Source organism: Staurois parvus, unplaced genomic scaffold, assembly GCF_062004578.1.
Source record: "Staurois parvus isolate SC_StPar_1 unplaced genomic scaffold, SC_StPar_1.0 ptg000019l, whole genome shotgun sequence".
NCBI lineage: Eukaryota > Metazoa > Chordata > Amphibia > Anura > Ranidae > Staurois > Staurois parvus.
The window spans coordinates 29717386-29733071 of record NW_028317815.1 but is presented as its reverse complement, the minus strand read 5'-3'; the positions used below and the strand labels follow the sequence as shown (position 1 = coordinate 29733071).

General features: G+C 40.7%; 1 protein-coding gene across 1 annotated transcript in view; it reads right to left on the bottom strand.

The window, feature by feature from the left end:
* Positions 1–14144: 14144 nt before the first annotated feature.
* CDNF (cerebral dopamine neurotrophic factor) overlaps positions 14145–15686 on the bottom strand; it is a 53614-nt gene continuing 52072 nt past the window's right edge. Inside the window, exon 4 of the mRNA XM_089686084.1 lies at positions 14145–14626. Coding sequence (XP_089542210.1) covers positions 14448–14626 — 179 coding nt within the window. The 3' untranslated portion in view covers positions 14145–14447. The remainder of the gene's footprint in view (positions 14627–15686) is intronic.

Genomic DNA, 15686 nt, shown 5'->3' with positions numbered 1-15686 from the left:
TAACTTCAGCTTGTTCAGTTAAAGCAGAGTTCCAACCAAAAGTGGAAGTTCCGCTTTAATGCTTTGTCCCCGCTCCCCATTAAGGATTTGCACCTTTGGGGAGTGGGTACCTGAATTCGACTGGTACCCACTCCCGTCTAGGTGATCGGAAGCGGAAGTTGTCCTCCCTCCCCGTAGTCTTCTGGGACATGTGACAGGTCCCAGAAGACTACGGGGTCATTCACAAAGCGCAGTGCTTCTCGCGCATGCGCAGTGGGCACCCAGCTGTGAAGCTGCAAGTTGTCACAGCCAGGTGCCCACACTAAAGATGCCGGCGCCAGGGAGAGAAGACGGCCGGTGAAACCAGCGGTGGTGAGAACACTGCTGGACCAAGGGACAGGTAAGTGTCTGTATTTTAAAAGTCAGCAGCTACAGTTTTTGTAGCTGCTGATTTTTTTTTGTTTTCAGCTGGAACTCCGCTTTAAGATTTGACAAAAAAAAACTGGAAGCTGATTGTTTTCAACACTCACCGGCCACTTTATTAGGTACACCTTGCTAGTACCGGGTTGGACCCCCTTTTGCCTGCAGAACTGCCTTAACCCCCCTGGTGGTATTCCCGAGTGTAGCTCGGGGTAAAGTTTCAGTACCAAAAGCGGTAACCCCGAACTACACTCGGGCTTACCTTGCGGCGCTGCTCTGGGATCCCTCGGTCACTTACCTTGTCCTGCGCTCCCACGATGTCCCTCCTGCAGTGTCCCCTGTAATGTCCTCCAGCAGATCCCGGCATCTGTCATCTGGGTTCTGTCCCCTGCGAGTGTCGGGACGTACAGGGGGACAGAACGGCGGAAAATATGAAAATGACATATTGTGACATTCACTAAATACACTAAAATAACATAGTAAAACATTACTGTATCAAACCATTTCACATACATTTTGTCCCTAGTGCTTTGTCTTGTGCCCTGCCTACATTTTTACTGTTCTTTCTGCCTGGAAACTGAGAAATGTCCATGGCATCCAAAAAGCGTCCCTTTACGTCAAAATCGGTTTTAGACCAGCTAGAAATGCAGCGATAGTAAATCAGAACCACTTGCAGAATTGAGTGATAATGATTCGTGGAGAAATTCGTCATCAGACACTGAAAACGATTTTGAGACTTTGCTCAGTGATGTGCGAACTTCGCGCTATATTTCAAATTTCAGTGTTTTTGGTTTGATTATATTATTGAAATAAATTTATTATTATATTATTATTTTTTATAATTATTATTAAATTATAATTTATGATTTCGTGTTTCAAATTTTAACATACCCAGGATGTTTAATGTTCGGACAGATTTCAGTGAGTTATTCCTAAAAATTACAGGCCTACAATAAAAAATATACATATTTCCATGCAAAAAAATTTACCACTTTGAGCACAGAAATATGGACATAATCAGACCGCTAGGGAGGTTAATTCTTCGTGGCATAGATTCAACAAGGTGTTGGAAACATTCCTGAGATTTTGGTCCACATTGACATGAGTTACTGTTTCCTTTCTATCATCTCGAACCAGTCTGTTCCTTCTCCTCTGACTTCTGACATCAACAAGGCATTTTCATCCACACAACTGCCGCTCACTGGACAATTTCTCTTTTTTCAGACCATTTTCTGTAAACTCTAGAGATGGTTGTGCATGATAATCCCAGACATCAACAGTTTCTGAAATACTCAGACCAGCCCATCTGAATGAAATGAACGGAGCATGCCAGCAACAGTCAGGCTGGGAAGTAAAGAGCTAGGTGATGCTTGTCGTCCTGGAAATGATGCGAATGTTATCTACTAGCTGCAATTTCTAATACACATTGTGATATGATAAGCTCACAGTGTGCAGTGAAATCAAAGTAAGCAATTTCAGTAAAGCAGAGGAGCCTTCTGAATTGTGTTTTTGATTGGCAGAAAAAAACGCTAAATGCTCCTAAATGCACTTAAACCAAGGTAACTGGTGTTTTTTTAAGACCAGTGTACATTTACCCTAAATGGTATGTTTAATCAGACATTTAAATATGAAGTAAAATGTTATTTAACTTATTTAACCTTTTCTGCATAACAACTGGAGGGAGCATAAAGTAGGGAGCAATAAGTCTCTCTTACCTGCAAAGAAAAGTATGATTCAAGGTGGAGCTGGATGAGTGGTGTCACAGTAAATCAGATGAATTTTGTTTTAACTTGATCACTTTTAACCACTTTCTATCCAATGTACATATATAAATATCTGAGGGGAAGTGGTTAATACCAGGCTATTTACCAGTCATACCAGGCTATATACCAATCATACCATGGCTGCATCTGCCAGCACTCAGCTGTGATGTAAAAGTGATCACTTTTACAGCACTGGGAAGGACTTCCTCCCTTCCGCCACTGCCCATAGTGGTTTATAGGCTCACTTCTTCTTCCAGAGAGCCCAGGGTCGTGGCAAGTGGTGCGGATGGCTTCTCGCAGAGATGGAGGAACATTCGTTCCCTGATCTACTCTGTGACTAATGAAGCCAGAAATGACCCCTGCTCCCTAAAGAGTACCTGTCACCTGCCCAAAGCTATTACAATGGGACTTGTTTGACCCCAGAATAAGTCAAGTGAAGGATATAGAACTAAAATGAAAAACAACAGTTTAAAAAAGTATTACGCTACAAAAACAAGTACTAACATACAGCTGACCTCAAACCATTACAGTTTCCCATTAAAATGGTTAGTTTGGCTTGCCTGGTATTTTGATAAGATTTTGCAAATATTTGGTATTTAAATACCCACCTGTTCTGAGTGAAATCTCATTTTGCTCACCACTGTAGATTTCATATAGTCGCAATTTACATCTGACCATTTTTAAAGGAAAGTGAATGTATTATTTGCACAAGGCAGGCATCTGTAGCTGCGCCAGGCCCACTTAGACAGGGGTCCAGCAATACATATGCCAATGGAGACTTGAAAAGAGAAGTCAGAATAATTTTGTTGTAGAATATAGAAAATTGAGTTCCCATGCGGCCTAGACATGTATGGTCAACAGCAACTAAGATTGTGGGCTAATCCAGGGCTGTCTTTATTATTGATTGGACCCTGGGCAAACATTTTCTTGGGTCCCTCCACCCTCTTCCCCCTGCTCACATAGAATTTCACTCGCAACTTGATCTAATACATACAATAAATAGCAGCTGGACTCAAAATCAGTTACTGCAGCAGATCTGGCAGCGATTGTGATTGCTTGCCAGGGATTACAGCACATCATTACAGCTCGTTGATTGGTTGCTAGAGGTTACAGCACATCATTTCTGCTTGTTGATTGGTTGCTAGAGGTTACTGCACATCATTAATGCTCACCCATTGGTTGCTAGGGAGAAGGTGTGATCAGTGGTAGTTTTGGGGGGAAGAATGGGATGTATGACAGTGCTGGGGGGTGGGATGAATAACACTCACTTTCTGTCACCTTTTAGTCAGTGTCCACTCAGTTTCCCCTGCCTGCATGCGAGAGGGAAGGAGAGAGAGTGGGGGTGAGAGAGAGAGAGAGAGGGGTGGAGTGTGAAAAAGAGGGGTGAGTGAAGGGGTATGAGAGAGAAGGGGTTGATAGAGTAGGGGGTTGAGAGAGAGAAGAGGGATGAAAGAAAGAAAGGGGAGAGAGAGGGGGATGGGAGAGAGAGGTGGGGTGAGAGAGGGTGAATGAGAAAGAGAGAGAGAGAGGGGAATGAGAAAGAGAGAAGGGGAGAAGGAGGGGGTGTGAGAGAGAGAAAGGAGGGAAGTAGGGAGAAAGTGGGGGTGGGGGTGTGGCAGAGAGGGAGAGTGAGAAAGAGAGAACGGGGGGGTGATGGGGTTAGAGAGGGGGATGAGAAAGAGAGGGATGAGAAAGAGAGGGGTGAGAGAAAGGGGGATGAGAGATAAGGAGGTGATCGAGAGGGGGGTGAGAGAGAAAGAGGAGGGATAAGAGAGAGGGAGGGGGTGAGGGAGGGGGAGAGTGAGGGGGATGGAAGAGAGAGGTGGGGTGAGAGAATGAGGGAGTGAGAAAGAGAGCATGGGTGTGAGAGATATATATATAGAGAGGGAGAGGGAGGGAGAGAGAGAGAGAGAAGGCAAGAAGGAGGGGGTGTGAGAGAGAGAAAGGAGGGAGAGAGGGGGAGGGGTGGGGTGGCAGAGAGGGGAAGTGAGAAAGAGAGAGGGGGGTGAGAGAGGGGGGATAAGAGAGAGGGAGTGATAGAGAGGTGGGGTGAGAGAGAGAGGGGGAGTGAGAGAGAGATAGAAGGGGTGAGAGAGGGGAGTGTGAGAGAGAGGAGGGAGGGGAGAGAGAGGGGTATTGGGGTGACAGAAAGGGGGAATGAGAAAGAGAGGTGGGTGAGAGAGAAGGAGTGGGGTGAGAGAGGGGGAGAGTGAGGGGGGTGGGGTGAGAGAGCGGGGGAGTGAAAAACAGAGAGGGGTGAGAGAGAGAGAAAGGAGGGAGAGAGAGAGGTGTGGGGGTGAGAGGGAGAACGGGTGAGAGAGAGAGGGAGTGGGGTGGGAGAGAGAGGGTGTGAGAGAGAGACCCCTAGCCCTGCCCCTGTCTGCAGTCCCTCCTGTGCCCCCCTGTCCCAGTCCCAGTCTGTGGGTAGGTGAGTGTCCTCCCACCCATCCTCATACTCTGTACAGGGCCCCTGATCAGCCTGTCCTGGAGCTGGGAGCGGAAAGGAGGTTGAATAAGGAGTCCAGTCTTTGGGAGGTGCTGGGGATGCTGCGCCCGCTGCTGCTCGCCTCAGGCAGGGAGGTGGTGAAGGTCTTCTCCCTCCTGGGGCTCTCGGTCCTAGCCACTCTTGTGCAGCTAGCCTTCCCAGCGGCCTCTGTCTCTGGGGCCCGCCTGATCATCCTGCCTGCACCCTGAGGACGCTGCTGTCGGCACCAGATTAAGCTGCCCTGCTTCCCGCCACCAGACTCTCCATGAAAAGGGGCTCAAGGAGCAGCTGCTTTTGGCGCCACAATAATGACTGGGCCCAGGGCAGCTGCCCTGCATTAAACACGGCCCTGGGAGAATCCACAAATAAGATTTCAGATATGTAGCTGTATCTTTTTAGCAATTATAATGTAGTAATTTGTTCCATAATCTCTAAGAAATGCAGCGTTCAAATGAATAGGTCTCTTGTAAGATCATAAATCAAACATATATAAATATAAAACACAAATAAAGAGCGTTTATATAAACGCATGTGAGATGAGCTAGTGCTCAGTCCAATATGAAAACCAATGTAAAATAATTAGGATCTAAGAAGTGTCACACAAGGGTGCAAAATTGCGTTGGAAGGTGCAACATGGTGTATCAGTGACAATCAAAAACTCCAAAATGGTGCAGATCCGTGCGTCAGGTGCATGTAGAAAAGAGGGTAAGTGGCACTAACCAGACAGCGCAAATTACAGCGCTTTTGAGTAGTCAAGACTACTCCTGGTCATCATCATCCTGGAATAAACAGGGTACATCTGGCAACACGTCTGCACACACCCTCTTCTCCACTAACACTCTCCGGATCACAGGGAAGATTCCATTTCACTTTTACGTACCCAATGATAAGCACTTAAAGGGATCCACCTTAATGGCTCAAAATAAATGAGCCAGAGAAGAAAGTGCTATATAGTGCAGTAAGTTTATTAAATCAGCAGCAGAATCATAAATATGAACACAGTAAACTCACGTCTGGACCATAGGAATGCAGCTATGGTGTACAGGAATGTAAACACAAATCCAAGATGGCCACCGGCCTCCTTCATGGCTCAGGGGGAGGAGCCAAGCTAGTGATACTAGACTGCCTGAGCCACAAGGGAGGTCAGCGGCCATCTTGGATTTGTGTTTACATTCCTGTCCACCATAGCTGCATTCCTATGGTCCAGATGTGAGTTTACTGTGTTCATATTTATAATTCTGCTGCTGATTTAATAAACTTACTGCACTATATAGCACTTTCTTCTCTAGCTCATTTGTTTTGAGCCACTAAGGTGGATCCCTTTAAGTGCTTAATGTGACGATCTCGGCATCAGACCTCCAGCCCTTCTCACCAAATTGTAACCGAAGGACTAGCCAATCTAAAACCGCGCTGTCACGTGCGTAACAATGCCACGCTCAGCTGCACCCTGTACAAAGATTTTCCAGCTAATGGACCACAATCGATGTACCTGCAGCCTGAGAGCAAATGTTACTGGGTCAGGTTAATTACGCAATTAACCCTTTACACTGCCACCACCACCTTTTTGTACAGAGTAGGAGGAAACTCGCCAATATTAGCAATAACACGATGTTTGAAAAATCATCTGTATACCACTGTCACCACAGGCAGAGATATATAGAGGTTTTAAAAACACACAGTAGAGCTCTTCAGAGACAGGGATTCTTAGTTTGCATTAAAGAGCTTTAGAAACAGTTCAACACTTTTCAGATAATAGGATTTATTACTAAAAAGGTCAAAAGGGTGCAATAACACTATTTTCAGAAAAAGCTGTAGCCAATATATATAGATAAATACAGAGACCAATAACACAGCAAAGAGATAACAGAAAGAAGTTTAGAGAGGTAAGGTACTTGCCCTCAGCCTTGGTTTAAGCAGCGTTCAAGTGTCAGAGCAAAAGGGTACCGTTCTCCCAAAGTTGGTTCCGATGTTAAAAAGGAGAATTGTTCAGCTTCAACTCAACTGCTCCCAGCATAACAGCCTTTTTCTAGGAACTCAGCAGGGTGTCTCCTTAAAGCAGAGAACCAATCCCCTCATTTGGGGAGGGGTGTTTAGGCGGAGAAACAAGCTAGAACCAAAATCCCTCCCAGTTTATATCATGACCAATAACCTACCCTAGGTGCATGTAGCAGCCTAGCCACTAGTAGATTAAAAAGCAGAATCATCTGCTTAATGTCTAGATATTAAATATGACATACCTGCTTGGGACGGTTAAGGAGATATCGTTTTCTGCTCTCCTGTAGATTTCAACTAGTGGGTGGAAGATATCAGACGACTTGCATTAAACTGAGCTAACCGAATATATGCTTGGTTTTTATGTAATTATTTCCCAGCTCCAGATATAAAATTATATGGAAAAGTGGGTTTTTAAATGTGAGTCTGTTTTACAGCTAGATGGAATGTCTTTGAAGCCCAGTGAAGGACTGGTTTATGGTTTTACGATTCTCTCAGATTGAGACGCTAACAGACACCCGGGCACCAGCTAATTTGGGATTTATAACCATGAAGCTCTCCCACTGTGCCTGATTGCCTGTGCACTTCTGAACCCTAGAGCACAGGGACCATGTATCACTCAATAGAAAGGGAGGGGAGATTGGAGGAGGGAGAGAGATACAAGATGGAGGATCCTTAGCAAGATGGATGACCGTATCCGTCTCTGTGTGCACAATTGCTACACTTATCATTGGGTGCATAAGAGTGAAATGGAATCTTCCCTGTGATCCGGAGAGTGTTAGTGGAGAAGAGGCTGTGTGCAGACGTGTTGCCAGATGTACCCCATTTATTCCAGGATGATGATGACCAGGGGTGGTCTTGATTACTCAAAAGCGTTGTAATTTGCGCTGTCTGGTTAGTGCCACTTACCCTCTTTTCCACATGCACCTGACGCACGGATCTGCACCATTTTGGAGTTTTTGATTGTCACTGATATACCATGTTGCACCTTCCAACGCAATTTTGCACCCTTGTGTGAAACTTCTTAGATCCTAATTAGTTTACATTGGTTTTCATACTGGACTGAGCACTACCTCATCTCACATGCGTTTATATAAATGCTATTTATTTGTGTTTTACATTTATATATGTTTGATTTATGATCTTACAAGAGACCTATTCATTTGAACGCTGCATTTCTTAGATATTATTGTTTAAAGTGTTGGAGGTTTAACATTTTATATTCCATACTTGAAAAATAACATCATAAAGTTATATTAATGCTGGGATTTGTCCAAAACAAAATAAAGTTATTCTATTAAACATTGCAGGTTGCATAGTTGAGTTTAATGATGAGAGATTTATTTAGGTATTTTGATTAAGTTTCCAACAAATCATGAACCTTTGAGACTTTATCAGCACATAAATGAAGGAAATCTATTGTTTTTATAATGTTTGTTGGTCCCGAGCCAGTAATAGAGCATCATCAGATATCCGCTCTTGTCTGGCCATTCTGAAACTTTTCACTTCCCAAGCCTTCCTTCGTGATGTTCTACCACAACAGAAAGATCACACTGTTCCACTAATATAACACAATGCTACAGGACTGTCACGCATGTATTTTACAATTCAAATTACAGTTATATCAACTACATTGGTGTGGTTATAAAACAAATATCATTTGTAAAATGTTCTAAGATGGTAGAGTCTATTGTCTATCTCTGGCTCTACACCAAGTGACTTTATTCTCTATGCCACACACAACTGGTCCCACATATGACTAATCCAGAAGCCTATAGGTATAGCCCATGGGTAGCAGTTTGGTTCAAGGTGAAAAAAGGGAGAAAATGAAATCTGCCAGTGGATCACCCATCCACAAATAATTTCATCTGTAACCTGAATGCAGCTTCACATTTGTTATTTATCTAGAGATTTCACTGAACTGCCCAGTTTATCGAGGAAATAAACTATGCCTATGAACTGCAGAGAGTCTTGCATTTCTCTCTCCTCCCCTCCCTCTTCCCCAACAGTTCAGTTCCCCCAGTTCTAATGCTAAGTTTACTCACAAGTATCCAGTTATGGTCAGACATGGAAAAAATGAAAATACCGACTTAGCATTTCCTTAACCTGATGTCTTCATCATTACTGATCCCTGAATCTGTTGTCTGCAATCCCAATAGTGGCCACAGTAAATTGTAAACCATTGCCTTGTCTTCTTTTTCATATCCTACTGTCTATGAACATCTGTATTTCTAAACTACAACAGTTGCTGTGAGCTAACATCTTACATTTCTCTGTTAACAATTTACTGCTGACTCTGATTCATAGTAATGCATTTTATACTGTGATATTTTTAAACTACATGCCTATTAGTTTGGTACACACAGCTAAAAAATATCCAAAATAAACTAGCTGAAGGAGTTGTTGCCAGCTCTTCATCAGTACTATGAGCATCTTGGGTATCTCCCCATATATCTTTTTTTTTATCAATGACTGTGATTGACAGCAGTGGGAGCCAATGGCTCCTGCTGCTATATCTTAGCCAATTAAGAGAGAGAGAGAGAGACCCAGGACAGCCAAGGCTCCCGTGCACATCGCTGGATTGAGAGGGGATCAAGTGGGCATTACCTCAGCAGTAAATATGCGGCCCCACAGAAAAAAAGACCAGTTCTGTGAGGTCGCATATTTGTGTGAATTCGGCGTCAAGGGGCTAATCTCATAGGAGGAGTTTTTATTTTCCTCTGACTGTCCTATGAGGCTGCATGACCCCTGACCCTCTGTCTGGACAGTGCTGATTGGTAACTCTCTAGCAATACATACCAAACTGAGCATGTGCAGACTGCCTCCTTGAGTGCTGTACTATTAGCAAATGGATTGGGGACAGTGGAAGAAGGGGAGGATCAGAAAAGAGAGGATCACACAGCCTCTTTGCTCAATGCAGAGGATTAACCTCTTAGGTTCCACAAAGAGTATAACAAGCATGCTTTACTGAATATACAGACTAATTTTACTGCTGTGAGTTTAGTATAAGGCTACCAAAAGAAGATGATAAAAAGAGGAAAAGAAGAGGTCACGGGGGCTCATGAAAAGAGCTGAAAAACACAAGAAGAAATTATTTAATGACAAATACAGAGCCCATGGTAGTGGAGGTATATGGATTATTTTTGGAGAATAAGGATATCAATTAGTGTCACTTTAAGTGGCAGGGTGTATCTGTTATAATCATATGTTCTGCAATAACTGTGAAACTGCTGGAAAAAACCAAGCCAAGCCAATTGTGTGACAAACAATGACATTTTTGTTTGTGTAGAGAATGCCCACAGGTGTCATAGTTACAAAGAAGCAATATTTTAGAATTTTAAGCAGTTTAAAAAATCTTATTTGGGCTGCTTAACAATATAGAAAGGTTATTTTTAATACCTACATATTACAACCCACATGGCAGAAAAATATATTTGAAATATATTTTAAAAATATTCTTCCAAAATATATTGACATATATTTGAAATACTACAATTTTGGCCATATTCAGTATATTTAAAAATATATTTCAATAAATATATGTATACTGCATGTTGAAATGAGTTTTTTATATATTACAAAATATATGAAAAATATTTTTAAAAATATATATCTTTTAAATCTATTCTTCAGATTTTTTTTAACATATAAAAAAGTTATTTTAACATATATTTGTAAATGCATTCCAAAAATGTAGATTTGTATTTTTAAAGACACACAGTATATTTGAAAATGTATTTTTAAAAATATTTTTCATATATTGTGTAATAAAAATGCATTTCAACATACAGTATATATAAAGAAATATATTGAATATGGCCAAAATTGTAGTATTTCAAATATATGTCAATATATTTGGGAAGAATATTTAAAAAAACATTTTTTCAAATATATTTTTCTTCTATATGAGATGTTCTGCAATAACTGTGAAACTGCTGGAAAAAAACAAAACAAGCCAAGCCAACTGTGTGACTAATGTAGGCCATAGATGGCTCGAAAATCGACCGATTTTTCGTCCGAAAAAAAAATTGGCCGATTTTCGCACCGTTAATGAGTTAATTGGTCAGCTGTTTTTCTGGATTTTGTCAGATTTTTTTGATCAGTAAAGTTGGAAAAAAATCATCAGATTTTGCAGATTGGCCGATTTTTTTACCGATAAAAAATCTGCGCATGACCTGCAAGAAAAAGAAGAAGAAGAAAAATAAAAAGAAGAAGAAGAAGAAGAAGAAGAAGAAGAGAAAGAAGAAGAAGAGAAAGAAGAAGAAGAAAAAGAAGAAGAAGTGAAAGAAGCAGAAGAGAAAGAAGAAGAAGAAGAAGAAGAGAAAGAAGAAGAAGAGGAAGAAGAAGAGAAAGAAGAAGAGAAAGAAGAGAATTCCAGTCTGCTATTATATTTGATATTAAAAAGTATTGCGGTTGCAACAATGTATCTATTTGTATCCGAAAAAACCCCCATCTGTATCCAAAATGGATACAAATAGATACAATGTTGCAACCACAATACTTTTTAATGTCAAATTTAATAGCGGGGCTCTCTGCAAGGACAGAAGTAATTAAATGCCGGCCGTAGACGGGAAGAAAATCGGCTGATTTATTTTACTGTTGGTGGTAACATCGGCCTATTGAACGACCGATTTTTTTGTTGTTTTGTTAAAAAAACGGACGGTTTTCTCCCCGTCTATGACCTGCATTACAATCACATTTTTGTTTGTGTAGAGAATGTCCATAGTTACAAGGAAGCAATATTTTAGAGTTTTAAGCTGTTTACAAAATCTTATTTGGGCTGCTTAACAATATAGAACGGTTATTTTTAATACCTACATATTACAAGTTGGCTTTTATAGCCATTATGTATGTTTTATCAGCATTTTTAAAAAATTACTTTTCCTTTAAATGAAAACCAGTCAGCAGTAACAAAACATTAGAGAACATAAAATATGTCTTCAAAGATAATACCGCATTTTAGCTCACGTGCTTAGAATCATTAGCGTCAATCTGGTCATTACCTGGATCTGACTACCTATAAAATACTACACATTACAGTGCATTTTGCAGATGAAAACAGACCTTTCCTGGTTGGCATAAAATACTGAAGTGTAGACTGAAGTCCCAGACACTGTGCTTAAGTATGCAGTATAATTTCTTCCTGGGACAACCTCAGCACAAAATAATGCCTAGCAGACAGCAGAAAATGGGAATTAGACATGAATCATACCCATGGCTTATATTATCATAGTAATACACTGTTCTCACTGAAATTAAACACATGGTATGTGATTCATGAAAGAACTTCATTATTGGTATTGTGCTTTGTTTTGTTTCCCTATGTAAATAAAAGATGCCATATTACAAGGTATTTACAGTACAGCGAATCGGTTTTGAATCTAGAATCTAGAATCTTGAATCAGAATCTAATAGTCAGATATTGATCAGTAAAACTCAAAGATCAGTCAACCTGAAAAGGCTACATGCACATGGGCACATATACAGGTTTTTGGTGTACAGCCACTCATACACATGAATGAAGGTGGCTGTATGCAGCCATGCCCTGCTATCAGCATAAAGTAGTGCACATAAACAGATGTAATATCCCAAACACAGGTAGTGTGCATTTAAGACTTTACATATCTGTGCATACACTATTATATACTAATAACAGTGCATGGCTGCATACAGCTATCTTCACCCATTCATGTCTATGGCAAGCTGTACTCAGCTCCAGGATATCTTGAGAACCAGAAATATGCAACGTATTTACGCTGCATGGGCAAATGTGCCTATGTGTATGAAGCCTATAGGTTTATCTATGTGAAGAAGCTTTTGAAAGCTTTGTCAAGTAAACATTCTTGTGCAGAAAAGATCACTATAGAACTGTTTTGTAGCCTATTGTTCTATGTTGACTGCCCTTTTAGGCTAAGGGTGTCTTAAACATTTAAAATACCTTACTTATTAAAAAAAAATAATATCTAGTGAAGTGCAAAACCCTTTATTTCTTGTTTTTGAGACTTAGTGTGCTTTGGATCATTATTGTGTTGAAAAATGAATTTTTGGTAAAATCTCAACTTTTGATTTGATGGCCTCACATTCTTATCAGGCACAGTTTAATATGATACAGAATGTATACAGTATTTGTCTTGATTGCTGTGAGCTGCCCAGGTCCTGAGGCAGAAAAGCAACCCTAGACTATAACATTTCCACCACCATGCTTCACAATTGTTATGAAGTTCTTCTCTTGAAATACTGTCTTCTGTTTGCAAAAAAAACATGTCTACTGTTGCTCTGAACAAACAACTATTTTTGGGCAGTCTTCAGCGCGTTTTCCAGAAGGCCTGATCTTTGCCTTTATGGTTAATAGCAAATTAATCTTGCTCTATTGTTCTTTTTAAAACATGACATTTTTCTAACACACCATTGCAGGTAGAATAAGAGCAATCCCCAACTCTTGGAGACTTCTTTTAGTTGCAAAAGGTCAGCTCTTGAGATAGATCTGCTGGGTCAGCCAGTCCTCATCCAATTAGCAGTTGTTTGAAATCTACATCACTTGTAATTTATTTTCTTTACAGTGGAATGATTGATTTAAAGTCATTTAACAATCTTTTTGAATTTCTTGCCAGACTCATAAGCATTTTCAGCTTTTTTTCTGAGGGGCTTAGAGATCTGTATTGATCTTGGCATGATGATACTATACATGTCAAAAGAAAAAATAGAACACCAGACCCTAGGGGGTTTATTTACTAAAGCTGGAGAGTCCAAAATCAGACTCACTTCTGCATAGAAACCAATCAGCTTCCAGGTTTCATTGCCAAAGCTTCATTGAACAAGCTGAGGTTAGAAGCTGATTGGTTTCTATGCAGAAGGGAGTCTGATTTTGGGCTCTCCAGCTTTAGTAAATAAACCCCTAGATGTCTGAGGTTATAATAAGACAGCTTCCACCTGCATACCCCCAATGGAGGTTATAATCAATGGCACCCAATCTGGAACACAAGATTCTAATTTCATGGGTATGAAGTGGTAGTAAATGTAGGGGTGTACTTACTTTTCTATATGACAAATCTGCATTTTCATTAATTTAGATCATGAAAATTAATATGCCATGTCAGTTTTATGTGTTATTAGTTCATGTATATCACTTTTATCTATAAGAACTATTTAAATCCAGATCTAATAATTGCCTGTTCAAATATGTTCAAATTTTCCACCAGTTGTACTTATTTTTTTTACATGACTGTAGGTACTAAAGCCATCACACTGAAATTATTTCCCAACAGTCACCAACTTGATTCAATCTTTAGGGGAGGTTTGAATCTAATTAATGACTAAGTGGAGAACATGTGTAAAAGCATATAATGTTCATTACTGTAATTCAATACGTAGTTAGGATGCTTCCTAAGTAACTTACAATGCCATCAGTTCTGCTGAGATCACACATGTTCTCACACATTCAAATGCATTCACTGCTATTCAGGGATGATAATGATGATAATAATACAAATGAAACAGTAACAATATTACTGATACTAAGTACACATATAATTGTCAATGTGTTATTTCTGGTACGCTTTGTTACCAAAAACATGTTTTAATATTGATGTATCCAGAGTTCATTAAATGTATAATTTACCTCCACATATTAAAATGGGCAGAATAGACAGTAATTGTGTTTCCCATAGCAACCAACAAGATTTTGTCTGTCATTTCTTGTGAAGGTTAGAATATGAAATCTTAAAACTAAAAGGATTGTTGTGGATAGCACCTCCATTTTCCATTCCTCTATTATACAGCAGCTCCACGCTTTTATAGAGTCGATGCTTTCACAGGTCTGTCCTTTGGTTTTGTGCAGTATATTTTGGAGCCAGTTCCTTTATAAGCTGAACATAATCTGTTTTCTCTATGCAGGCTATGCATGTCTCTCCCCAGTTGTCCAATATCTTCTTTAACTCTGCAACCCTCAGCTTAGCCAGATCCACAGAATTTAGATCAATCTTCTTCTCTGTTTCACAAAATAAACACACAAAGAAAGATATGTATGAGATAAAGGTACACAGCTACATGCTGATGGGGGGCACAGTCTCTGATGGGGGTGCTGCTTATGATGGAGTGCGGCTTTGAATGAGTGCAGAGCAGTTAAACACAGCACTTTAATTATGCCTTCTCTACTTTCACAGATAACTGCATTTACTTGCTACCTCCACTCTTAACCAAACGCATTGACTCCTGCTGTTCTCTGGGTAACTGCATTTATCTGCTACCTCCACTCTTAACCAGACAAACGCATTGACTCCTGCTGTTCTTCTCTGGGTAACTGCATTTATCTGCTACCTCCACTCTTAACCAAACGCATTGACTCCTGTTAAATTCTCAACAAATGTTGTAATTATATCTGTGTATCTGTTGACTTGTCCTCACCTCTAGGCGCACTCAGGTTTATGACTGTGGCCTGGTTCCTAAGAAACATCCCCCCCCCCTATTCATGTGAGCCTTATCAGCTTCTAATTGGGGCGGAGTTGAATGCTCATTTGAGCATCTCCCTATAAATTTAGTTCCGCTCATGGGGGAGATCTCTGATGGGGGGCAGTGTCTCTGATGGGGGTGCTGCTTATGATGGAGTGCGGCTTTGAATGAGTGCAGAGCAGTTAAACACAGCACTTTAATTATGCCTTCTCTACTTTCACAGGTAACTGCATTTATCTGCTACCTCCACTCTTAACCAGACAAACGCATTGACTCCTGCTGTTCTTCTCTGGGTAACTGCATTTATCTGCTACCTCCACTCTTAACCAAACGCATTGACTCCTGTTAAATTCTCAACAAATGTTGTAATTATATCTGTGTATCTGTTGACTTGTCCTCACCTCTAGGCGCACTCAGGTTTATGACTGTGGCCTGGTTCCTAAGAAACATCCCCCCCCTATTCATGTGAGCCTTATCAGCTTCTAATTGGGGCGGAGTTGAATGCTCATTTGAGCATCTCCCTATAAATTTAGTTCAGCTCATGGGGGAGATCTCTGATGGGGGGCACAGTCTCTGATGGGGGTGCTGCTTATGATGGA